Raw genomic sequence first — 27756 nt, 5'->3', positions numbered from 1 at the left:
GAGGGTTCTTCCTCAGATAGAAGTTAAAGCTCTGTACGAAGATATTGGTGAGGAGGCGGTATTGCACACACTTATCTTCAACGAAGGCTGTAAGGCCTGCGTTCTCCACCAAGTGATAAAAGTCCTCATAAATTCCAGCGGCGCGTAAGAACACGTCGCTTGGCCACTCGCACGCTCGAACTTCTGCGACTCGAGGGACCAAATACTTGGGCTTCTTCTCACTCCCATCATCCTTGGGGTCACGGCTTGACGAGCCTCTTAAGAACCTCCTCATCTTTCCCCTTTTCTATCTCTGAAAATTTCTGAAATTTTTAGTGATTCTAAGGGAAAGTGAATAAGGCTCAACGAAACTCGTAGCAACTACTCCAACAAGTGCCTAGAGACCATATTACGCATCAAAACTACTTGGGACCAGCTAGAATCAACATGCAAAGCTCAAGAACATGGTCACCAAGGCAATAAAAATATGCGAAGTATAAGGCACTAGAGAAAAAACTAATTGGACCAATGGAGGAGTCACTTACCAAGGAGTAATTTCCCCAAAACAGTTCGAAGAACGGTGATTTGAGCAAAGAGATTGAGAATCCCAGCAAGATGAGCAAAAACACGGGTTTGAGCTGGGAAACGATTTTTCTGGAGGTAGGAGAAGCGGATGAGAGCAAGAATGAGTGGAGGGGGTGCCTGTGGGACCCACAAGCCTTGGTGGCGCGACCAGAGGGGTGCTCGCTGATACGTCCATTTTGCATCATGCTTTCATGTTGATATTTATTGCTTTATGGGCTGTTACATTACTTTGTGGTACCATATTTATGCCTTTTCTCTCTTATTTTGCAAGGTTTATTTGAAGAGGGAGAATTCAGGCAGCTGGAATTCTGGACTGGAAAAGGAGCAAATCTTAGTCCACTATTCTGCACATCTCCAAATGCCCTGAAAAGTTACGTGGAATTTTTTGGGATTATATAAAAAAAATACTGGGCTAAAGAAGTACCAGAAGGGGGCTACCAGGGCGCCACAAGCCCTGCCACCGCCCCCCTGGTGGCGGTTGGCAAGCTTGTGGGCTCCCTGACGGCTCACTGACCCCCCTCTTTTGCTATATGAAGGGGTTCGTTCCAGAAAAAAAAAATCAATCGGGAGCTTTTTCGTGGTTTCGCCCCCGCCAAGAGGCGGAACTTGAGGAGATCCAATCTAGAGCTCCGGCAGGACGATCCTGCAGGGGAAACTTCCCTCCCGGAGGTGGAATTCGTCGCCATCGTCATCAACAACACTCCTCTCGTCGGAGGGGAGGCATCTTCATCAACATCTTCATCAGCACCATCTCCTCTCCAATCCCTAGTTCATCTCTTGTAACCAATCTCCATCTCGCGACTCCGATTGGTACTTGTAAGGTTACTAGTACTGTTGATTACTCTTTGTAGTTGATGCTAGTTGGATTACTTGGTGGAAGAGTTTATGTTCAGATCCTTGATGCTATTCATTACACCTCTGATCATGATTATGATTATGCTTTGTGAGTAGTCACTTTTGTTCCTGAGGACATGGGATAAGTCATGCTGATAATAGTCATGTGAATTTGACATTCGTTCGGTATTTTGATATGATGTATGTTGTCTTTTCCTCTAGTGGTGTTATGTGAATGTCGACTACATAACACTTCACCATATTTGGGCCTAGAGGAAGGCATTGGCGAGTAGTAAGTAGATGATGGGTTGATGGAGTGAGAGAAGTTTAAACCCCAGTCTATGTGTTGCTTCGTAAGGGGCTGATTTGGATCCACTAGTTTAATGCTATGGTTAGACGTTGTCTCAATTCTTATTTTGTAGTTGCGGATGCTTCCGAGAGAGGTTAATCATAAGTGGGATGCTTGTCCAAGTAAGGGCAGTACCCAAGGGCCGGTCCACCCACATATCAAACTATCATAGTAACGAACGCGAATCATATGAACATGATGAAACTAGCATGACAGAAATTCCCGTGTGTCCTCGGGAGCGTTTTTCCTCCTATAAGAATTTGTTCAGGCTTGTCCCTTGCTACAAAAGGGATTGAGACACTTTCTGCATCATCGCTACTACTTGGTACTTGTTACTTTTTGATTGCTACGTTTCACCTCACTACACCATCAATTGTTACCGCTACTTTGAGTGCTTGAAGTTATTACCTTGCTGAAAACCGTTTATCAGAGCCTTCTGCTCCTCGTTGGGTTCGACACTCTTACTTATCGAAAGGACTATGATTGATCCCTATACTTGTGGGTCATCAAGACTCTTTTCTGGCGCCGTTGCCGGGGAGTGAAGCGCCTTTGGTAAGTGGAAATTGGTAAGGAAACATTTATATACTGTGCTGAAATATATTGTCACTTGTCACTATGGAAACTGTTCCTTTGAGAAGTTTGTTCGGTGTATCTTCACCGCGAACGGAAGCACGAGGAGTTGTTCCTCAACCTGAGGTACCTACTGAAAATATCTTTTATGAAATTCCTTCGAGTATGCTTGAGAAACTGCTGGCTAATCCTTTTACAGGAGATGGATCTTCACATCCAGACTTGCATCTGAACTATGTAGGTGAAGTTTGTGGTTTATTTAAGCTTCTAGGTTTGCCCGAGGATGAGGTAAATAAGAAAGTCTTTTCTTTATCTTTGAAGGATAAGGCTTTGACATGGTATAGGCTATGTGATGATACTGGATCATGGGACTACATTCGGTTGAAATTGGAATTTCATCAAAAGTTTTATCCTATGCATTTAGTACATCGTGATCGGAACTTTATTTATAATTTTGGCCTCGTGACAGGAAAAGCATAGCTCAAGCTTGGGGAGGCTTAAATCAATGCTATATTCATGCCCCAATCATGAGCTCTCGAGAGAAATCACCACTCAAAACTTTTATGCTCGGCTTTCTCATGAAGATCGTACCATGCTTGACACTTCTTTTACCGGTTCTTTTATGAAGAAGGATATTGATCACAAGTGAAATTTATTGGAAATAATCAAACATAACTCTGAAGATTGGGAGCTGGAGGAAGGTAAGGAGTCAGGTATGAATTTCCAGTTTGATTGCGTTAAATCTTTTGTTGAGACAAATACTTCTAGAGATTTTAGCACTAAGTATGGACTTGACTTTGAGATAGTAGCTTCTCTATGTGAATCTTTTGCTGCTCATGTTGATCTTCCCAAAGAGAAGTGGTTTAAATATCATCCTCCTGTAGAAAGCAACATAGCCAAAACCAATCTAGATGCTGCACGCCGAATTGAGGTGCAGCATCGAGAGGAGCATGGAGATGAACGCGCTCCTCAATGTGCTCAGCTTCCACCCGACAGACGACGACATCATCTTCCTCGGCATTGCGGGGGGCGTGGCCACTTACTCAATCAAGCATGGCACTATGGGCTTGAGTTACAGATGCAGCAACTTTCACCCCACGTGCCCAAATGAAATGTCTCCGTATGTACATCTGGACACGGGTCGTCCTATTCACATCCCAGCAGTGAGTGAAAGGTGATCGAGCTTGATGTTCCTCGTTGGATCCGCTTTCTCAATATTCTACCATCCATCCACAGATATATTGTTTGTTGATCCACCGTCCATCATTGTTATCTCTTATTCATGCTAAGTTTCAGGATTTTGTTAATTGTCTCGACGGAGCGGGTCTCGCTATGAACGGCGGCAGCAGAGTTCGTGTTGTGCGTTGCCCGGGGCGTGGTGACGGCAAACGCGGCGCGAGCTGGGTCCAAGGACATACAGAGGCTTCAGGTGCAATGGGCGGTGACGGATGGTGTGGGGCTGCAGTAGGGAAGACGCTGGTGGCCGCAGCAGCCGCTACAGGTGCTGCTGCCAGAGCTGACTGGCTCGGCCAGCTCACCACTGACGCTAGCAAGCGTCCAAGGTGATGCACGGCGCGTGGATCAGCTCGGACACAGGGAATACTGTGGAGATTGTGACTGCTCAAGACTGAAATTGAACTCTGAATGTTGTCTGAATCAAAATTCAGAGATAGACCGTGGCAACAGTGCAGGCTAGGCGTTCGACGAAATGAAAATGGCACGTGCACACAATATTTTGAGCTGAAAATTATTGGGGTGCTCTCTCATTGGGTGTAAAGACTATCCACAAATTTTCATAATTTTTGAAATTGTTTTAGTCAGGTTTTTACTGAAAACTGAGTCTTTTTGGTCAAACTTGAGTCAAATGAAATTTGAAATTTTCAAACTTGTGACTCCAAGGTTTTTAGTGAAATAGGTTGAGGGTACTAAGGCCTTCTAAGGGTAGGAGTTTGGGTCTCAAATTCCAAAAGAATCACTGAGTTCCTTTGTAAATCTGATGGGGTCAAATCTGATTACAGAAAATACTTTTATTGGAAAAATAATATGAAAGGTGGTTAAAACATTCTAAAGCTTTGGTAAATCAATAAAATATATAGACCTAGATGTTAGAGAAGTGCCAAAGGGTCTAAATTGTTGGAATTATGCCCTAGAGGCAATAATAAATGTATAGTTATTATTATAATTCCTGTATCAAGATAATAGTTTATTATCCATGCTATAATTGTATTGAATGAAGACTCATTTACATGTGTGGATACATAGACAAAACACCGTCCCTAGCATGCCTCTAGTTGGCTAGCCAGTTGATCGATGATAGTCAGTGTCTTCTGATTATGAACAAGGTGTTGTTGCTTGATAACTGGATCACGTCATTGGGAGAATCACGTGATGGACTAGACCCAAACTAATAGACGTAGCATGTTGATCGTGTCATTTTGTTGCTACTGTTTTCTGCGTGACAAGTATTTATTCCTATGACCATGAGATCATATAACTCACTGACACCGGAGGAATGCTTTGTGTGTATCAAACATCACAACGTAACTGGGTGACTATAAAGATGCTCTACAGGTATCTCCGAAGGTGTTAGTTGAGTTAGTATGGATCAAGACTGGGATTTGTCACTCCGTGTGACGGAGAGGTATCTCGGGGCCCACTCGGTAATACAACATCACACACAAGCCTTGCAAGCAATGTAACTTAGTGTAAGTTGCGGGATCTTGTATTACGGAACGAGTAAAGAGACTTGCCGGTAAACGAGATTGAAATAGGTATATGGATACTGACGATCGAATCTCGGGCAAGTAACATACCGAAGGACAAAGGGAATGACATACGGGATTATACGAATCCTTGGCACTGAGGTTCAAACGATAAGATCTTCGTAGAATATGTAGGATCCAATATGGGCATCCAGGTCCCGCTATTGGATATTGACCGAGGAGTCTCTCGGGTCATGTCTACATAGTTCTCGAACCCGCAGGGTCTGCACACTTAAGGTTCGACGTTGTTTTATGCGTATTTGAGTTATATGGTTGGTTACCGAATGTTGTTCGGAGTCCCGGATGAGATCACGGACGTCACGAGGGTTTCCGGAATGGTCCGGAAACGAAGATTGATATATAGGATGACCTCATTTGATTACCGGAAGGTTTTCGGAGTTACCGGGAATGTACCGGGAATGACGAATGGGTTCCGGGAGTTCACCGGGGGGGGGGGGGGCAACCCACCCCGGGGAAGCCCATAGGCTTTGGGGAGACACACCAGCCCTTAGTGGGCTGGTGGGACAACCCCAAGAGGGCCTATGCGCCAAGAGAAAGAAATCAAAGGAAAAGAAAAAAAAGAGGGAAGAAGTGGGAAGGGAGGGGGACTCCTCCCACCAAACCAAGTCCAACTCGGTTTGGGGGGGGAGTCCTCCCCCCCTTGGCTCGGCCGACCCCTTGGGAGTCCCTTGGACCCCAAGGCAAGGTCCCCCTCCCTCCTCCTATATATATGGGGCTTTTAGGGCAGATTTGAGACGACTTTCTCACGGCTTCCCGACCACATACCTCCATAGTTTTTCCTCTAGATCGCGTTTTTGCGGAGCTTGGGCGGAGCCCTGCTGAGACGAGATCATCACCAACCTCCGGAGCGCCGTCACGCTGCCGGAGAACTCTTCTACCTCTCCGTCTCTCTTGCTGGATCAAGAAGGCCGAGATCATCGTCGAGCTGTACGTGTGCTGAACGCAGAGGTGCCGTCCGTTCGGTACTAGATCGTGGGACTGATCGCGGGATTGTTCGCGGGGCGGATCGAGGGACGTGAGGACGTTCCACTACATCAACCGCGTTCTCAAACGCTTCTGCTGTATGATCTACAAGGGTACGTAGATCACTCATCCCCTCTCGTAGATGGACATCACCATGATAGGTCTTCGTGCGCGTAGGAAATTTTTTGTTTCCCATGCGACGTTCTCCAACAGTGGCATCATGAGCTAGGTTCATGCGTAGATGTCTTCTCGAGTAGAACACAAAAGGTTTTGTGGGCGGTGATGTGCGCTTTTCTGCCCTCCTTAGTCTTTTCTTGATTCCGCGGTATTGTTGGATTGAAGCGGCTTGGACCGACATTACTCGTACGCTTACGAGAGACTGGTTTCATCGTTACGAGTAACCCCCTTTGCTCAAAGATGACTGGCAAGTGACGGTTTCTCCAACTTTAGTTGAATCGGATTTGACCGAGGAGGTCCTTGGATTAGGTTAAATAGCAACTCATAGATCTCCGTTGTGGTGTTTGCGTAAGTAAGATGCGATCCTACTAGATACCCTTGGTCACCACGTAAAACATGCAACAACAAAATTAGAGGACGTCTAACTTGTTTTTGCAGGGTATGATTGTGATGTGATATGGCCAATGATGTGATGTGATATATTGGATGTATGAGATGATCATGTTGTAATAGAAATATCGACTTGCACGTCGATGGTACGGCAACCGGCAGGAGCCATAGGGTTGTCTTTATACTAACGTTTGTGCTTGCAGATGCGTTTACTATTTTGCTAGGATGTAGCTTTAGTAGTAATAGCATAAGTAGCACGACAACCCCGATGGCAACATGTTGATGGATGATCATGGTGTGGCGCCGGTGACAAGAAGATCGTGCCGGTGCTTTGGTGATGGAGATCAAGAAGCACGTGATGATGGCCATATCATGTCACTTATGAATTGCATGTGATGTTAATCCTTTTATGCACCTTATTTTTCTTAGAACGACGGTAGCATTATGAGGTGATCTCTCACTGAAATTTCAAGACGAAATTGTGTTCTCCCCGACTGTGCACCGTTGCTACAGTTCGTCGTTTCGAGACACCACGTGATGATCGGGTGTGATAGACTCAACGTTCACATACAACGGGTGCAAAACAGTTGCGCACGCGGAACACTCGGGTTAAGCTTGACGAGCCTAGCATGTGCAGACATGGCCTCGGAACACATGAGACCGAAAGGTCGATCATGAATCATATAGTTGATATGATTAGCATAGGGATGCTTACCACTGAAACTACTCTCGACTCACGTGATGATCGGACTTGGGATAGTGTAAGTGGATCATGAACCACTCAAATGACTAGAGAGATGTACTTTTTGAGTGGGAGTTTAGCATATAATTTGATTAAGTTGAACTCTAATTATCTTGAACATAGTCTAAGTCCACTTTGAATATATTTGTGTTGTAGATCATGGCTCACGCAAGTGTCATCCTGAATTTTAATACGTTCCTAGAGAAAGCTAAGTTGAAAGCTGATGGAAGCAACTTTGTAGACTGGGCTCGTAATCTTAAGCTAATCTTACAAGCTGGAAAGAAGGATTATGTCCTTAATGCTGCGCTAGGAGATGAACCACCCGCTACGGCTGATCAGGATGTTAAGAACGCTTGGTTAGCGCGTAAGGAGGACTACTCAATAGTTCAATGTGCAGTCTTGTATGGCTTAGAACCGGGACTTCAACGTCGCTTTGAGCGTCATGGAGCATTTGAGATGTTCCAGGAGTTGAAGTTTATCTTTCAGAAGAACGCCGGATCGAGAGGTATGAGACCTCCGATAAATTCTATGCTTGCAAGATGGAGGAAAACTCGTCTGTCAGTGAACATGTGCTCAAAATGTCTGGGTACTCAAACCGTCTAGCTGAACTGGGGATTGAACTCCCGCAAGAAGCTATCACTGACAGAATCCTTCAATCACTGCCGCCAAGCTATAAAGGCTTTGTGTTGAACTACAACATGCAAGGGATGAACAAGTCTCCCGGCGAGTTGTTTGCGTTGCTAAAAGTCGCAGAGTCTGAACTCCGTAAAGAGCATCAAGTGCTGATGGTGAGCAAGGCCACTAGTTTCAAGAGAAACGGCAAAGGCAAGAAGGGCAATTCGAAGAAGAACGGCAAGCCTGTTACCAATCCGCCGAAGAAACCCAAGGCTGGACCTAAGCCTGAAACAGAGTGCTTCTATTGCAAGGGTATGGGTCACTGGAAGCGCAATTGCCCCAAGTATCTGGCAGATAAGAAGGCGGGCAAAGAAAAATCAGGTATATTTGATATACATGTTATTGGTGTGTACTTAACCGGCTCTCGTAGTAGTGCCTGGGTATTCGATACCGGTTCTGTTGCTCATATTTGCAACTCGAAGCAGGAACTGCGGAATAGACGAAGGCTGGCGAAAGACGAAGTGACGATGCGCGTAGGAAATGGTTCCAAGGTTGATGCAATCGCCGTCGGCACAGTGTCACCTCAGCTACCATCGGGATTAGTGATGAACTTAAATCATTGTTATTTAGTGCCTGCGTTGAGCATGAACATTATATCTGGATCTTGTTTATTGCGAGACGGTTACTCTTTTAAGTCTGAGAATAATGGTTGTTCTATTTCTATGAGTAACATCTTTTATGGTCATGCACCGAATGTGAGAGGATTGTTCATATTGAATCTTGATAGCGATACGCATATACATAACATTGAGACCAAAAGAGTTAGAGTAAACAATGATAGCGCCATATTTTTGTGGCACTGCCGCTTGGGTCATATTGGTGTAAAGCGCATGAAGAAACTCCATGCTGATGGACTTTTGGAGTCACTTGACTTTGATTCACTTGACACGTGCGAACCATGCCTCCTGGTCAAGATGACTAAGACTCCGTTCTCCGGAACAATGGAGCGTGCAAGTGACTTGTTGGAAATCATACATACCGATGTGTGTGGTCCGATGAGCGTGGAGGCACGCGGCGGATATCGTTATTTTCTCACCTTCACTGACGATTTAAGTAGATATGGTTATGTCTACTTGATGAAGCACACTGAAACATTTGAAAAGTTCAAGCAATTTCAGAGTGAAGTGGAAAATCATCGTAACAAGAAGATCAAGTTCCTACGATCTGATCGTGGGGGTGAATATCTGAGTTTCGAATTTGGTACTCACTTAAGACAATCTGGAATTGTTTCGCAGTTAACACCGCCTGGAACACCACAGCGTAATGGTGTGTCCGAACGTCGTAATCGTACTTTGTTAGAGATGGTGCGATCTATGATGTCTCTTACTGATTTGCCGTTATCATTTTGGGGTTATGCATTAGAAACAGCTGCATTCACTTTAAATAGGGCACCATCAAAATCCGTTGAGACGACACCATACGAACTGTGGTATGGCAAAAGACCAAAGTTGTCGTTTCTTAAAGTTTGGGGATGTGATGCGTATGTCAAAAAGCTTCAGCCTGAAAAGCTGGAACCCAAAGCGGAAAAGTGCGTCTTCATAGGTTACCCAAAAGAGACAGTTGGGTACACCTTCTATCTCAAATCCGAGGGCAAAGTGTTTGTTGCTAAGAACGGAACTTTTCTCGAGAAGGAGTTTCTCTCGAGAGAATTGAGTGGGAGGAAGATAGAACTTGACGAGGTTGTCGAACCTCTCATCCCTCTGGATGGTGGCGCAGGGCAAGGGGAAACCTCTGTCGTTGCAACGCCGGTTGAGGAGGAAGTTAATGATGATGATCATGAAACTCCAGTTCAAGTTTCTGTTGAACCACGCAGGTCGACGAGATCACGCACTGCTCCAGAGTGGTACGGTAATCCCGTCTTGTCAATCATGTTGTTAGACAACAATGAACCTGCAAGATATGAGGAAGCAATGGTGGGCCCAGATTCCAACAAATGGCTAGAAGCCATGAAATCCGAGATTGGATCCATGTATGAGAACAAAGTATGGACTTTGGAGATACTACCTGAGGGCCGCAAGGCTATTCAGAACAAATGGATCTTTAAGAAGAAGACGGACACTGACGGTAATGTGACCGTTTGTAAAGCTCGACTTGTGGCAAAGGGTTTTTCACAAGTTCCAGGAGTTGACTACGATGAGACCTTCTCACCCGTAGCGATGCTTAAGTCCGTCAGAATCATGTTAGCAATAGCTGCATTTTTCGATTATGAAATCTGGCAGATGGATATCAAAACGGCGTTCCTTAACGGTTTCCTTAAGGAAGAGTTGTATATGATGCAACCCGAAGGTTTTGTCGATCCTAAAAATGCTGACAAGGTGTGCAAGCTCCAGCGATCCATTTATGGACTGGTGCAAGCATCTCGGAGTTGGAACAAACGTTTTGATGAGGTGATCAAAGCATTTGGGTTTATACAAGTGGTTGGAGAATCTTGTATTTACAAGAAAGTGAGTGGGAGCTCTGTGGCGTTTCTAATATTATATGTGGATGACATATTACTGATTGGAAACAACGTAGAGCTTTTGGAGAGCATAAAAGGTTACTTGAATAAAAGTTTCTCTATGAAGGACCTAGGAGAAGCTCCTTACATTCTAGGCATTAAGATCTATAGGGATAGATCAAAACGCCTGATAGGACTTTCACAAAGCACATACCTTGATAAAGTTTTGAAGAGGTTCAAAATGGAACAGTCCAAGAAAGGGTTCTTGCCAGTGTTACAAGGTACGAGATTGAGTAAAACTCAGTGCCCAGCAACTGATGAAGATAGAGAGCATATGCGCTCCGTCCCATATGCTTCAGCCATAGGCTCTATCATGTATGCAATGCTGTGCACTAGACCGGATGTTAGCCTGGCCATAAGTATGGTAGGTAGGTTCCAGAGTAATCCAGGAGTGGATCACTGGACGGCAGTCAAGAATATCCTGAAGTACCTGAAAAGGACTAAGGAGATGTTTCTCGTGTATGGAGGTGACGAAGAGCTCGCCGTAAAAGGTTACGTCGATGCAAGCTTTGACACAGATCCGGACGACTCTAAGTCGCAAACCGGATACGTATTTATTCTTAATGGGGGTGCAGTAAGCTGGTGCAGTTCCAAGCAAAGCGTCTTAGCAGATTCTACATGTGAAGCGGAGTACATGGCTGCCTCGGAGGCGGCTAAGGAGGGTGTCTGGATGAAGCAGTTCATGACGGATCTTGGAGTGGTGCCAAGTGCACTGGATCCAATAACCTTGTTCTGTGACAACACTGGTGCCATTGCCTTAGCAAAGGAACCAAGGTTTCACAAGAAGACCAGACACATCAAACGACGCTTCAACCTCATCCGCGACTACGTCGAGGAGGAGGACGTAAATATATGCAAAGTGCACACGGATCTGAATGTAGCAGACCCGCTGACTAAACCTCTTCCACGGCCAAAACATGATCGACACCAGAACTGTATGGGTGTTAGATTTATGACAATGTAATTCACATGGTGATGTGAGGGCTAGATTATTGACTCTAGTGCAAGTGGGAGACTGTTGGAATTATGCCCTAGAGGCAATAATAAATGTATAGTTATTATTATAATTCCTGTATCAAGATAATAGTTTATTATCCATGCTATAATTGTATTGAATGAAGACTCATTTACATGTGTGGATACATAGACAAAACACCGTCCCTAGCATGCCTCTAGTTGGCTAGCCAGTTGATCGATGATAGTCAGTGTCTTCTGATTATGAACAAGGTGTTGTTGCTTGATAACTGGATCACGTCATTGGGAGAATCACGTGATGGACTAGACCCAAACTAATATACGTAGCATGTTGATCGTGTCTTTTTGTTGCTACTGTTTTCTGCGTGTCAAGTATTTATTCCTATGACCATGAGATCATATAACTCACTGACACCGGAGGAATGCTTTGTGTGTATCAAACATCGCAACGTAACTGGGTGACTATAAAGATGCTCTACAGGTATCTCCGAAGGTGTTAGTTGAGTTAGTATGGATCAAGACTGGGATTTGTCACTCCGTGTGACGGAGAGGTATCTCGGGGCCCACTCGATAATACAACATCACACACAAGCCTTGCAAGCAATGTAACTTAGTGTAAGTTGCGGGATCTTGTATTACGGAACGAGTAAAGAGACTTGCCGGTAAACGAGATTGAAATAGGTATATGGATACTGACGATCGAATCTCGGGCAAGTAACATACCGAAGGACAAAGGGAATGACATACGGGATTATACGAATCCTTGGCACTGAGGTTCAAACGATAAGATCTTCGTAGAATATGTAGGATCCAATATGGGCATCCAGGTCCCGCTATTGGATATTGACCGAGGAGTCTCTCGGGTCATGTCTACATAGTTCTCGAACCCGCACGGTCTGCACACTTAAGGTTCGACGTTGTTTTATGCGTATTTGAGTTATATGGTTGGTTACCGAATGTTGTTCGGAGTCCCGGATGAGATCACGGACGTCACGAGGGTTTCCGGAATGGTCCGGAAACGAAGATTGATATATAGGATGACCTCATTTGATTACCGGAAGGTTTTCGGAGTTACCGGGAATGACGAATGGGTTCCGGGAGTTCACCGGGGGGGGCAACCCACCCCGGGGAAGCCCATAGGCTTTGGGGAGACACACCAGCCCTTAGTGGGCTGGTGGGACAGCCCCAAGAGGGCCTATGCGCCAAGAGAAAGAAATCAAAGGAAAAGAAAAAAAAAAGAGGGAAGAAGTGGGAAGGGAGGGGGACTCCTCCCACCAAACCAAGTCCAACTCGGTTTGGGGGGGAGTCCTCCCCCCCTTGGCTCGGCCGACCCCTTGGGAGTCCCTTGGACCCCAGGGCAAGGTCCCCCTCCCTCCTCCTATATATATGGGGCTTTTAGGGCAGATTTGAGACGACTTTCTCACGGCTGCCCGACCACATACCTCCATAGTTTTTCCTCTAGATCGCGTTTCTGCGGAGCTCGGGCGGAGCCCTGCTGAGACAAGATCATCACCAACCTCCGGAGCGCCGTCACGCTGCCGGAGAACTCTTCTACCTCTCCGTCTCTCTTGCTGGATCAAGAAGGCCGAGATCATCGTCGAGCTGTACGTGTGCTGAACGCGGAGGTGCCGTCCGTTCGGTACTAGATCGTGGGACTGATCGCGGGATTGTTCGCGGGGCGGAACGGGGGACGTGAGGACATTCCACTACATCAACCGCGTTCTCAAACGCTTCTGCTGTATGATCTACAAGGGTACGTAGATCACTCATCCCCTCTCGTAGATGGACATCACCATGATAGGTCTTCGTGCGCGTAGGAAAATTTTTGTTTCCCATGCAACGTTCTCCAACATAAATCAGAATGGAGGAAAATGAATTCTTGAGGCAAATTGACACTTGAACCTATAGATATTAAATTCTAAGGTTTTGCAGAAGAATAAAATATTCTCTCAAATCAATTCTTTTTTAGAAGAGGCCAAAAGAATACTTTCTAAACCAGGAAGGTTGAGAAAAGAAAGCTCCAAAAAAATTCTTAAAGAGGTTGTCAAAGAGCTTCAAAGCTTTTTATCAAAGCCAATTTATTAAAAATCCATTTTGAAAGCAATTCAAAAATCAAGAAATCAAATTTAAATTTTTTGGGTGTTACAATACCTACTCCCTTAAGAAAAATCTCGTCCCCGAGATTTCACCGAGTCCTCAAGAAGTTGCGGTTGTTCTTTCTGCAGGAAATCCTCTCTTTCCCAAGTGGCCTCATCCTCTGAATGGTTGCTCCACTTTACCCTGATTAGCTTGGTGACCTTCTATCGTGTTCTCCTTTCTGCCTCCTCTAATATTCTCACGGGGTGTTCCTGATAGGATAGGTCTGGTTGTACTACTATATTTCCATTGGCTACCTGTTGATCGGGGTTCCTTATACACTTCCTTAGTTGAGAAATATGGAACACGTCGTGCACGTCTGATAGTTCCGCTGGTAGGTCAAGTTGATACGCAACTTGGCCTCTTCGAGCAATTATACGAAATGGTCCGATGAAGCGGGGCGCAAGCTTGCCCTTGACCTTGAACCTTTGTAGTCCTCTCATGGGTGATACCTTTAGATATACATAATCATTTGGGTTGAAGCCTACGTCACGGTGTTTTTGATCGTAATAGCTCTTTTGACGGCTTTGGGCTGTCTTGAGTCTGTCCCTTATGAGTTTTACCTTGTCCTCTGCCTCTTGAAGTAGTTGTGGGCCGAAGATATGGCTATCTCCAGTTTCTGACCAATTTAGAGGCGTACGGCATCTTATTCCATATAAGGCTTCAAAAGGTGACATTTGTAAGCTTGCCTGATAACTGTTGTTGTACGAGAATTCGGCGTAAGGCAAACTGTCCTCCCAACTGTTTCCATATGTGAGCACACAAGCCCCGAGCATGTCTTCGAGAATCTGATTTACACGTTCGGTCTGTCCTCCAGTTTGAGGGTGATATGTTGTGCTGAACACTAACTGGGTTCCCAAAGCTTGTTGCAAATAATCCCAAAACCTTGATGTAAACTGGGTGCCTCTATCGGATACAATAGTTATAGGTATCCCATGCAAGCGGATAATACGGGCGATGTATAACTTTGCTAGCTTTTGAGTGGAGTATGTAGTCTTTACTGGAATGAAGTGAGCCATCGTGTCGTGACCAGTGGCGGAGGCACCTCCCGGCTAGCCGGGGCAGCTGCCCGGGCTCTACCATGAACTATAGCCTCACCAATAGCAGTAAACGTACAGCTAACCATCATTGTTGAGGGGCAAGCAACTGATATAGTAGAGCGTATTGCATTTCGCCCCGGCTCTCCAGTCGAGCTAGCTTCGCCACTGGTCGTGACTGGGGTAGTCCTACAATGAAGTCCATGCCTATGTCATCCCACTTCCACTCGGGTACTTTCATAGGATGCAACAGTCCTGCTGGCTTCTCGTGTTCTGCCTTGATTCGTTGGCATGAATCACAGCGGGTAATGAAAGAAGCAATATCTCTTTTCATCCCGTGCCACCAATATTTTGCATGTAGATACTTGAACATTTTTATACCTCCGGGATGGATTGAGTATGGCGCATTGTGAGCTTCTTCAAAAAATTTGAGCTTTGAGGGCCTCTAGGTCAGGTACACATAGTCGGTCTCTGTACCATAATATCCCGTGTTCATCAATAATAAATTCAGGGGCCTTTCGAGGGTTCACCTTTTTCTTTATGCCATCAATGATGGGGTGTTCCTTCTGACCCTTCTTGATATTCTCATCCAGAGTGAGTTATACCACGAGTTGTGCCACATCGCCTTCTGGAATGAGAAGCAGGTTTAGCGGAGCGAAGTCTCTTGCAATTTCAGGTCTTAGCTTTGGTACAGGGCCTTTGCCTGAGGTGGGGTTCCGGCTGAGAGCATCGGCTACCACGTTAGCCTTACCAGGATGGTAATGAATTCCCACATCATAATCTTTAATTAATTCCAACCAATGTCATTGTCGTAGGTTGAGATCTAGCTGCATGAAGATATATTTGAGACTCTTATGACCCGTGTATATCTCATAGCGGTTTCCAAGCAGAAAGTGCCTCCATTCCTTGAGAGCGTGTATCACAACGACCAATTCCAAATCGTGAGTGGGATAATTTTCTTCGTGTCGTCGTAGTTGTCTTGAGGCGTAAGCCACGACTTTCCCTTCCTGCATAAGTAAGCATCTAAGGCTTTTCCTTAAGGCGTAACAGTATACCTCAAAATCTTTATTTAAGTCTGGAACAATTAACACGGGTGTCGTGGTCAGTCTCTTCTTTAGCTCTTGAAAGCTATTCTCGCATGCTTTAGTCCATTCAATCTTCTCCTTTTTGAGTAGCTGGATCATGTGCTTCGCAATAGTGGAAAAACTTTCAATAAATCTCCAGTAGTATCCCGCCATTCCGAGTAAACTTCGGATGTCTGTCATGTTAGCTCGTTGCGGCCATTCACTTACAGCCTTGACCTTCTCAGGATCCATGACTATGCCTTCTTGGGCCATTACGTGTCCCAAAAATCAAACTTGCTTCATCCAAAACACACATTTACTGAATTTGGCATACAACTAATGTTTACACAGTTCTCCCACCACAATTCTTAGGTGTTCCACATTTTCTTCGGGGGTTCTTGGAGTAGACAAGTATGTCGTAGATGAAGACTACGACAAACTTATCCATGTACTTCATGAATACCTTATTCATTAATTGCACGAAGTAAGCTGGTGCGTTTGTTAGTCCGAAAGGCATTACAGTAAACTCATACAATCTGTATCATGACGTAAATGTTGTCTTCGGGGTGTCTTCTGAACGTATCTTAAGCTGATGATACCCTGACCGCAAATCAATCTTTGATAATACCTTTGCTTGTGCTAACTGATCAAACAAACCATTTATCCTGGGTAGTGGATACTTGTTCTTGATGGTGGCCATGTTGAGGGCTCGATGATCAACGCAAACTCTTAGCGTCCCATCTCTCTTTTTGGAAAATAACATAGGCGATCCCCAAGGCGAAGAGGTGGGTCTGATGTATCCTTTGTCCAACAGCTCTTTTATTTGCTTCTTGAGTTTTACTAACTCAGTAGGTGCCATGCCGTATGGCTTCTTATAGATTGGGGTGGTACCAGGTGCAAGTTCAATAACAAATTCTATTTCGCGGTCCGGTGGCATACCTGGTAGTTCGTCAGGAAATACATTCGTAAATTCACATACCACTCGGACATCCTTCAGCTCAATAGCTTCCATCTTATTAAGTCATGCTTGGGTTGACTTCTTCTTTTCTAAGGCTGCAACTTTTACTCTTTTACCCTGATGGTGGGTGAGTGTGACCGTTCGGTTGAAGCAGTCAAAAAATCCCTTGTTGGTATTTAGCCAATCCATTCCCAGAGTAACATCCAAATTGTTGCTTTCGGTCACAATGAGATTTGCCCAAAACGTCAAGTCTTCGATCTCAATGGTAACATCCTTGCAATATCTTTGTGTAATCTGTTGTACTCCCAGGGACTTGATGGTCATTGAATTTTCCAAGGGGAGGGTTGAAAATTTGTGTTTTGAAGCAAACTTTTCCAAAATGAACGAATGGGAAGCTCCAGAATCAAACAACACCATGGCAGGAATTTTCTTGACAGGGAACTTACCAAGCACTATCTTTGGCGCGTTCATAGCATCTTCTTTGGCGACAAGATTCACGTGACCCTTCTTTTGATTGTTGTTGGGGTTGAAGTTGTTGCACTTTGGTGCTGGGTCAAAGCTGGGAGGGTTGGTTTTAGTTGCACCATTCCCGGCCTTTGGGCACTGTCGAGCGAAGTGTCCAGCCTCTCCACACGCAAAACATGTGATACCGGGGAGGGGAGTAAAATCCTTGTTCCTCGCATAAAAGTGGGTGTTGACTTTATTTGTTGACGTTGGAGTACGAGGAGTTTGATTCTTTGTGTCCTCAGTCTTGTGCTTGATGTTGCTAGTTGGTGTCGAGTTGTTATGACAGCGCTTACGAATGTCGTCCAAGCTGTGACGTTCAGCCTCAAGCATATTGGCCTTGTCCACAAGTGTTTTGAAGTCTGGAAAGGTGTGAACGACCAGCTGGCATTTCAATGCCGGAGCGGTTCCATCCAGGAATTTCTCCATTCTTTTCTCTTCTGTCTTGTAGTCTTCACTTGCATAACAGGATAATTGATTATACTGGTCCAGATATTCCATTAAAGTGGAACTCCTTTGTTTGAGGTCTTCGAATTCCCTCTTCTTGATTTTCATGACGTTGTTTGGAATGTGTGCCCCATGAAAACTCTCCTTGAATTCGGCCCACATGATGTTGTTCTTGTCAGGATGTACGCGGAGGATATTTTCCCACCACGAGTCTGCGGCTCCAGTCAGATAGTGAGGTGTGTACAGTACCTTCTCATGATCGGAACATTGTGCAATAATAAGCTTCCTCTCAATGTTACGTAACCAATCGTCTGCTTCCATAGGTTTGTCGGTGTGCGAAAAAGTTGGCGGACGTGTCTTGTGTAATTTAGCCAATCTGGAGTGTTGCGGTTGTGGCCCACGCTGATTTCCCATATTCATTAGTTGGTTCATCATCTCGTGATATTGTTGCTGGCTCTTCTCATACATACGACAAACCTCCGAAAATGTTGGGTCGCTCTCGTGTCGGCTTGGTTGTCCTTGTGTGAAATCATTTCCTGTCTCAGAAGATTGATTTTCTCTCTCCATTCTTGGCATGGAGCATGTCCACGGACGACTCATTTTATCAAAGTTGGGTTAATGTCGCAAAAACCAAATGAGAAATCCAAGTTCAATGAAAAAAAAATTGAAAATTTTATCTAAGGAAACAGTGCGAGAAGTCCTTTTCATAAATTAACCATCGCTTCGGAGACGGAGTGTGGTACATCTTACATCACACATAATTATAGATATCACTCAGGTCGTACTCTCGTATGCCTGACATGTTATTTAAGCTAGTGCACTTCTCCTGGTCCTACATGACGCAACAAGACTACTTCCCTTCATCCTAGGAGCACACCATCATACATATGATACAAGCGCATGGACGATCTGTTGCACCATCTCTAGGTGGAGTCGGAAGGGACCTGGATTGGCTAGCCCAAGGAAAGTCCCATATGAGGACCTGGGGAGTCCACTTCCTCTAGCACAGGCTCTAGGCGGACTGCACGAGACAACGAAGCACGAACTGGACTAGCAGGCATAGCAGCTCTAATGGGGGCAGGAGCAATGACTTGATTGAACTATTTAATCGAAGGCACCTGAGCTGGCGGAGTGCATGAAGCATAGGAAGATGGGCATGACCGAGGTGGTGCGGGGCGAAGGAGCTCAGTCCTGCTGTGAGGACGAGTAAGGGCCTCCATGCGAGCAGCCAATAAGTCATCCACTAAGCCATCAAAGGCTGACTCCAAGGCTATGAGGTATTGCACGAGCACCCCAATAGCATCGTCTTCCTCTCCTCTGGGCACGCAAAAGCATAGTGACTGGTGTACGACACGTGGCATGGCAGGTAGTGATAAGGACGAGTCTTCATCACTGGGAGGGTGTCCCGAAGACGGGCAATCACCTCTCTGGCTGCCATCTTAATAGCCTGCCTCTCCGTAGGCATGGCTCTGCCAACGAAACGAAGACGACGGGCCTCCGGTCGCCCACCAATAAAATGCACCGACGCCTTATGCATAGTCAGGGAGTCACTGATCTTGTGGTGGTAAAACGTGTACTCGGTGCGAGTCGTCGGTCCAATCGCGATCTTGGCAATGACGGAAAGAAGTCGCAAAAATCCCGTCGGCTCGTTGGTGAACACGTGAGACGGGCAACCGCTGCCAACCATCTACACAGTAGACAAAATTTTCATATAGTCATAACATAAATATATGTTGACTAATTGAAAATATCTACATCATGCAGAATAATAAAACAACTAATCCGGTTAGCTATCGTGCTTAGGGTTTCCGACAGTTAGCCTGGCTCTGATACCAAGGCTATTGATACGTCTCAAACGTATCTATAATTTTTTATGGTTTCATGCTGTTATCTTGTCATCTTTGGATGTTTTATGTACCTTTTATATCTTTTTGGGGACTAACTTATTAATTCAGTGCCAAGTGACAGTTCCTGTTTTTTTCTGTGTTTTTGGCTCTTTTCAGATCTGATTTTGGAACGGAGTCCAAACGGAATAAAATCCCCGAAATGATTTTTTCCCGAACGGAAGAAGATCAGGGGGCTTGAGGGCCAATCCAGGAGGGCTACAGGGGGGCCACAAGCCCCCTATCCGCCACCAGGGGGGCGGCGGCCAGCAGGCTTGTGGCCTCCCTGGCACCCCCTGACCTAACTCCTTCGCCTATACACTACAAGAAATAAGGTCAATTATGACTCCCTATATTGGTCACTGATTCGTCATTGTTGTCGTTTATTGACCTTTTTTTGACCAAATTTACAACGTCAACAGTTGGCCATGTTGAATGAACAAACATGACCTTTCTAAAATTTTGGTCGCATGTCTCTATCGACCAAAATTTTGGTTTGGTCATTACCCATTTGTGTGAGCCACGTAGGATCTGACGTGGCCAAGCTGACGTGGCATTGCTAGTGACCAAATAAAATCATCATAAATTTCAGATCCCTGTCCACCAATCTAGCTACATGGGCCTGACCCAATACCTATTTTACTATTAAAAATGTCTGATTTGTTTGGGTTGCAGATTTTTTTTTGCTAGAAGCACGCATATCTTAGGATAGGCCCATTAAAAATATGTACAACAGAATAAAAGATTGCAAATAAAATGTATATTTCATTTTAGTAGCATATCACATCAAATACAATACATCATCCACCGACTTGACGCATTAAGGTTCAACGCCTAATAAGGGCACATCAAAATAATTTTACATGTGCACAAGAGAATACTTCTGCAAGTGCAAGTGAACAGAAAAAGGTTCCAACAAATGCACAATCGCACATAAAGAGAGTTCCACAAAGATTGGATGAGAACCACAAGTTTCTTCTCATCCTCTTCCACTGCACAATATGCTCTTGCCATTGCCGTCTGCAAGAAAAAAATGATGGTAAGGTTGCGTATACTTTGTATACTTTGGACTAGAGTATATAGATTCTAGTATATATGTTGCAAAATAGTTATCACTGTTGTACGTGTGTATATATATCGATGGCGTGACGCTAATTGCTTGCACTATAGTATAGTTACGTGGACGCATGTAGTATATGTTCGTATACGTGATACTATATTGACAACATGACAACAAACCGAACCGACTATCGGACACAAAATACTAGCATACATGGACAGAGTAAATGGACAGTAAAAAAAGAGATTCAGATAACAGCAAATTGTGAAAAAGTATCTTTAATAGTAACGTAAATAAACTTAAAACAGCGATCAACAGTAGCACGTAAACTAGAAGACAAAGAGGGAAAAGGGAAAAAAATAACCTACTTACATGGATAGAGAAAATGGACTTCAAACAACAAGTAAATGAGAAAAGGTCAAATATTATAGGAAAATAAACTTGCTAATGTGATGAACAATAGCTGGAATTAAAATAGAAAACCCTACATACATAGACACAAAGAGTTGAGGGGAAACTAGATGACAGACTAAAACCAATATAGAATAGGGAATTGCATTACGTACACACATAGACGGAAAATATCGGAACTTAAAGAGAAAATACACCTACCTAGAATAAAGAAAGGAACGGACTGAAGACTGTAAAACATATACATGTACACTCTGTATACTACTGTAAGCCTATGTATTACTTCTTGTTTCTAAAAAGGAACGGATTGAAGACTGTAAAGGAACGGATTTTTTTCTTTCTAAAAAGACATAAATTAACGTGGGAAATAGGGTATGGATCATCTTCAACAAAGTCACTGGGCAAAAATTGCCTCCAGAATCATCAATGTCAAAAGAACATTGTATGCGAATATTCGGCTACACATGAACCAGTCAACAAAAACAGAGTCACATTGCAGATTCAACTACAGTAAAAAAGCTTACTTACGTGAACATACTGGAACACAATCATAGGGACAGTCTCAAGAAAGCATCCAACTTGTCATGCAACACGTTTGCATCTCCCAGCCATTCTTGTTACTCCAATTCCTCCCCTGCAACCCGTGGCCACTGGACACACTCGAACCAGCGGTGTTGGATGTTCCATCCAGCCTATGCACCACAGTAATTAGTAAGGCGAAATGTATGACTTAAAACCTAATCCTCACGTAGCAAAATAAAATGGTAAAAATATGAACTTCAGGAAACCAACAAAGCAAGCAGGCAAAAATTATTGCAGCTAGCTCATACATCTTCCTTTTTCTAACCACACATAAACCAAACCAATGTATCTTGTTGTGGGGGGACGCGCTGGCGGCGACGGCTGATCCTCATGATAAACTTTGAAGGTATCATGTTTTTCTGAACTGAGTAGCCCTTCAGGATCAAATGGGGCCTGACACCATGAGGGGGCATCAGGAGGGAGTGGCCCATTTTGTGGTGAATCAATGTTCCATTGTTGTCACAGGAGAGAGGAGTTAATACAGACTGAACAAAGGTGACGAATGAGCATTATGCAAGCTCTTTATTTTATTAGAACCTGGGATCGTGCATAAATCGGTCCACCGTAGAGATGCTGGATGCCTAAGATTTTGCGGTCAATCATGCCAACTGCATTGCAGCCTCGCCCAGAGTCACCTCGTACACTGCATTTGACCTGATATAAGTTACGATTTTGAAGCTCATCAGTTCTACTGTCATCTATAATACTGCTAGATATATTCTTAGCATGAAAAATAAATGTGAAAGTGGAACTTACATTGAACGTTTTCTCTGTGGAACCAGGACCTGATATCCGATACTCCCAGTTGGGAACGTAGGTACCATACAAGAGGGCCATGTAGGTGATTGTGATGAGCAAGCCTGCAAGTCAAGCAAAACAATACTGAATGGTAATTTCATTAACACAACTTACTCGTACTAAGTCCTTTAAATATGTCATCTGGATCAGTGATTTTTTTATTGGGTTCTTAAAGGTTTGAACTCACAATTGATATCTGTATCTCTTGATCAAATCAAGTCCAGAATCTACATCATCTTCTCCCTTGAGCCAAATCTGACACAGTGTTGTGACAAGATAAGCTATTGCGATTCTCTGCAACCAAACACGCACCACCAATCATAAGTCATCCCACATTTAGTTGAACTGTTGATGCAGAATAATGCATTGCATATGCCGCTTACCTGCAGTATACCCATCAAATGTATTTGTGCAATATCAACCCCAAAAGTAAGGCTACGAACTCCATGAAAAAATCCACCTGTGCAACACAGCAGAACAAGAAACTAAACACCAAACATTATGTCGAATCGAATGTACCATCATCTTGTTCAGGAACAATCCTAATTAATACCTTGTAGAACAAGACCAACACAGAACAGCTTCAGTGCACGAAGTGTTGCCTTTCGAGTCGCATCCAATTTGTCCGGCACTCTCTGCATGCATCACGAGATGACGCAATTAGGTGTAACCAACAGCAAGTCATGAATGTCACACCAGTGTTAGCTCGACAGAATGAAAGTAAATGTCATGGTCGTGTTGTTGTCAGTGCGTACCTTGTACGCCAGAGCTAGAGCGACCCCAACAATGAAAATGAAAAAAGGCATGACGAAATCAGCTATGGTTACACCTTCCCAAGGGGAGTGGTTCATTGCCGGCAGAAATGATCCAGCGTTGTCCACGATGATCATAAGCCGCAGCAATGAAAACAACGTTTAACTTTTAATTCACCCATTTTGTTAACAGATGGAAGAACAACAGATTAGAAGGGCGCAGAATGATTTATGTAAAGTATATAGAGTTGTATTGTGCATTCCATGCAGTAACAAGTTATGTTCTACCATTTCCTAGGGGACTAGTTAGAACTTTCCACCGTCTAGTACAAGCATCTGCAAATATACTGGAGACCTTTCTATATTAACCAACCATCCCACTTGTTACAGACCTGATGGCACCAGGGTGAGATCCGCAACGAGCACCCTCTTCACACGACTTGAACCTGCACATCGTGGCGCTCACGCCACCATGGATGTGGATCTGAACCGGCTGCTCGATCTTGGTCAAGGAAAGGTGAGGAGGCCGTCGGTGGTGGGGATAAGGCGAGGGGGAGAGGGGGTGGGGCACACGTTGTGGGGGGAACGCGCTAGCGGCGGCGGCTGAGGCTGTGGGGGATGGCGCCGGTGAGTGGTGGCGGCGGCAGCAGACGAGGGAGAGGGAGATCGAGAGACGGGAATAGGGGAACGGGGGGCTAGGGATGGGGCGTTGACGTGGGCATTACCAGCGAGCCTATCACATGCGAGGCCATGGATCCCTCCCTAGAAATAGATCCTGGCCATCCACTCCTACTACATCCAACGCTCCAAAACCCTCCCCTCAAACAACACACCTATATCATTTTTTTTCTTTTTTTTCAATCTTTAGCAATAAATGACCAATTCGTGCAATAGTATCATGACCTAATGGATGCAAAAGGTCATAACATTATGGGCTTTGGACCCTCTTAGACTTGCCATGACTAATTTCAGAATTTTGGTCATGGATCAATGACCAATTAAACCACCGTCATTTTTTGGGGTCATAATTGAGCATTTTTCTTGTAGTGATATATTCCCTAAAATACAGAAAAAAATCAAGGGATCCACAGAAATACTTTCCCGCCGCCGCAAGCTTCCGTTTCCGCGAGATCTCATCTGGAGACCCTTCCCGATGCCCTGCTGAAGGGGACTTTGGAGTTGGAGGGCTTCTTCATCATCATCATCGCCCCTCCAATGACTCGTGAGTAGTTCACTTCAGACCTACGGGTCCGTAGTTAGTAGCTAGATGGCTTCTTCTCTCTCTTGGATCTTCAATACAAAGTTCTCCATGATCTTCGTGGAGATCTATCCGATGTAATCTTCTTTGGCGGTGTGTTTGTCGAGATCCGATGAATTGTGGATTTGTGATCAGATTATCTATGATATATATTTGAGTCTTTGCTGATTTCTTATATATATGATTTGATATCCTTGTAAGTCTCTCCGAGTCTTGGGTTTTGATTGGCCAACTAGATCTATGATTCTTGCAATGGGAGAAGTGCTTGGTTTTGGGTTCTTACCGTGTGGTGACCTTTCCCAGTGACAGTAGGGGCAGCAAGGCACACATTGTGTAGTCGCCATCAAGCGTAACAAGGTGGGCTCTATCGTAGATATGAGATTGTCCATCTACATCACGTCATCTTGCTTAAGGCGTTACTCTGTTCTTTTGGACTTAATACACTAGATGCATGCCGGATAGCGGTCGACGTGTGGAGTAATAGTAGTAGATGCAGAAAGTATCGGTCTACTAGCTTTGGACGTGATGCCTATAGATATAATCATTGCCATAGATGAAGTCACGACTTTGCGCGGTTCTATCAATTGCTCGACAGTAATTTGTTCACCCACCGTCTACTTTCTTTCATGAGAGAAGCCACTAGTGAACACTACGGCCCAGGGTCTATTCACACCTATCGTTTACACCTCCGCTTTTACTTTGCTTTGTTACTTTGTTGCTTTCAGTTCTCACTTGGCAAACAATCTATAAGGGATTGACAACCCCTTCATAGCGTTGGGATCAGGTTCTTTGTGTTTGTGCATGCACTTGTGATACTCCTTCACTGAATCGATACCTTGGTTCTCAAAACTGAGGGAAATATTTACCACCGCTGCGCTACATCACCCTTTCCGCTGGATCTCTTCCCGGGGGTACCCCTTCATTTCAGGTTAAGAAGATGGGAAAGCGCCTTAAGGCTCCAAGGCCACGGGGAAATCCTTTTCATATTTGCCTAGGAAGTCCCTAAAGGCGTAGCCGTAGTAGAAGGATTCCTGGTGCCGTTGCTGAGGAGAATCAAGTAAAGAACAGTCTCCCGTCACCACGTGTTTCTGGCGCCGTTGGAAGGTCTTTTGTTGGAGTAGCAGAAGTATTTCTGGCGCCGTTTCCGGGGAAGGAGAGATCTATCCAAGTAGGTCTCACAAACTCATCTCCTGCATTTACTTTTTTGCCAGTTGCCTCTCGTTTTCCTCTCCACCACTTCACATTTGCCGCTTTCATTTGCCTTTATCCTTTGCCGTTTTCTTTTGCCTTTTGCCTTTTTGCCGTTTTCCTTTGCCAGTTTTCTTGCTTGCTTGTGTGCTTGTTTGTTTGTTCAAGTCATCATGGCTGAAAACACCAAACTTTGTGACTTCTCGAGTACCAATAATAATGATTTTATTAGTACTCCGATTGCTCCCGCCACTAGTGCGGAATCGTATGAAATCAACGCAGCCTTGCTGAATCTTGTTATGAAAGAGCAATTCTCTGGCCTTGCTAGTGAAGATGCTGCATCCCATCTCAATACCTTCATTGAGCTTTGCGATATGCAAAAGAAAAGAGATGTGGATAATGACGTGATTAAGTTGAAGCTTTTTCCTTGCTCGTTGCGAGATCGCGCAAAAACTTGGTTTTCTTCTTTGCCTAAAAATAATATCGATTCTTGGGATAAGTGCAAAGATGCTTACATATGCAAGTATTTTCCGCCAGCTAAGATCATCTCCTTACGTAACGATATCATGAATTTCAATCAACTTGATCATGAACACGTTGCACAATCTTAGGAGAGGATGAAGCTTATGATTAGAAATTGTCCGGCTCATGGCTTGAGTTTGTGGATGATTATACAAATCTTTTACGATGGCTTGAATTTCGCTTCTCACAATATCTTGGACTCTGCCTCAGGTGGAACGTTCATGGAAATCACGTTAGGAGACGCTACAAAACTCCTAGACAGTATCATGACCAACTACTCTCAGTGGCACACTGAAAGGTCACCTGCTAGCAAAAAGGTACACGCTATAGAAGAAATTAACTCGCTTAGTGCTAAGATGGACGAGTTGATGAATTTGGTTGCTAGTAGAAACGCTACCGTAGATCCTAATGACATGCCACTATCTTCCTTGATTGAGAGTGGCAACGCTAGTTTGGACGTGAATTTTGTTGGTAGGAACAATTTTGGCAACAACAATGCTTTTAGAGGAAACTATGTTCCTAGGCCTTTTCCTAGTAACTCCTCTAACAATTATGGCAATTCCTACAACAACACTTATGGAAATCACAACAAATTACCCTCTAATTTAGAGAGTAATATCAAAGAGTTCATTAACTCTCAAAAGATTTTCAATGCGTCCATAGAGGAAAAACTACTCAAAATAGACGATTTGGCTAAGAGCGTTGATAGGATGTCTTGTGATATTGATGCTTTGAAAGTTAGATGCGCTCCTCCCAAGGTCAACTTGGATGAAACTGTGAAAACTATGCGCGTCTCCATGAATGAGAGCAAAGAAAGAATCGCCCAAATTCGCGCTAGACATGAATGGTTTAAAAGGGTGCGTTCTAGTGATGCAAATCATGAAGATCTTAAAATGCTTGGTGTGTCTCCTCTTGAATCTTTGTTTTCGCATGTCAAACCTATTGATGAAGGGGCTTGATATGAATCCACTTTGGTTGAAAAACGCCCCAATGATTCGGAGTCCACCTATCTTGATGATAAAGGTGTGGAGAGTGGAGTAGAAGAAATCAAAATTTTGGGTAGTAATGAAACTCCCACTTTGGATTCCAAGGAATTCAATTATGATAATTACTCCTTGTTTGAATGCATTTCTTTAATGCAATCCATTGCAAACTCTCCACATGCTTATAGCCAAAGCAAAGCCTTTACCGCGCATATCGTAGATGCTATGATGAAATCTCTTCAAGAGAAGCTCGAACTAGAAGTCTCAATACCTAGAAAACTTCATGATGAGTGGGAACCTACTATCAAAATCAAGATCAAAAACTATGAGTGCAATGCTTTGTGTGATTTGGGTGCTAGTGTTTCCGCGATTCCAAAGTCTTTATGTGATATTCTTGGTTTTCATGAGATTGAAGAGTGTTCTCTTAATTTGCATCTTGCGGATTCTACTGTCAAGAAAACCATGGGAAGGATCGATGATGTTCTTATTGTTGCAAATAAGAACTATGTACCCGTGGATTTCATTGTACTTGACATAGATTGCAATCATTCATGTCCCATTATTCTTGGTAGACCATTCCTAAGGACTATTGGTGCTATCATAGATATGAAGGAAGGGAATATTAGATTTCAATTTCCTTTAAAGAAGGGCATG

General features: G+C 44.2%; 1 protein-coding gene across 1 annotated transcript; it reads right to left on the bottom strand.

The window, feature by feature from the left end:
* Window positions 1-18935: 18935 nt before the first annotated feature.
* On the bottom strand, window positions 18936-23289 carry LOC123442086. The gene is made up of 8 exons (XM_045118191.1): window positions 23155-23289; window positions 22953-23034; window positions 22783-22859; window positions 22585-22693; window positions 22358-22467; window positions 22138-22255; window positions 21941-22056; window positions 18936-19352 (listed from the first exon to the last, which is right to left on the bottom strand). The coding sequence occupies exons 1-8, from the start codon at window positions 23287-23289 to the stop codon at window positions 18936-18938; spliced, it is 1164 nt and encodes a 387-aa protein (XP_044974126.1).
* Between the last annotated feature and the right edge of the window lie 4467 nt (window positions 23290-27756).

The sequence above is a fragment of the Hordeum vulgare genome, chromosome 3H, assembly GCF_904849725.1.
Source record: "Hordeum vulgare subsp. vulgare chromosome 3H, MorexV3_pseudomolecules_assembly, whole genome shotgun sequence".
NCBI classification, from domain to species: domain Eukaryota; kingdom Viridiplantae; phylum Streptophyta; class Magnoliopsida; order Poales; family Poaceae; genus Hordeum; species Hordeum vulgare.
This window is presented reverse-complemented; position numbering and strand designations above follow the sequence as displayed.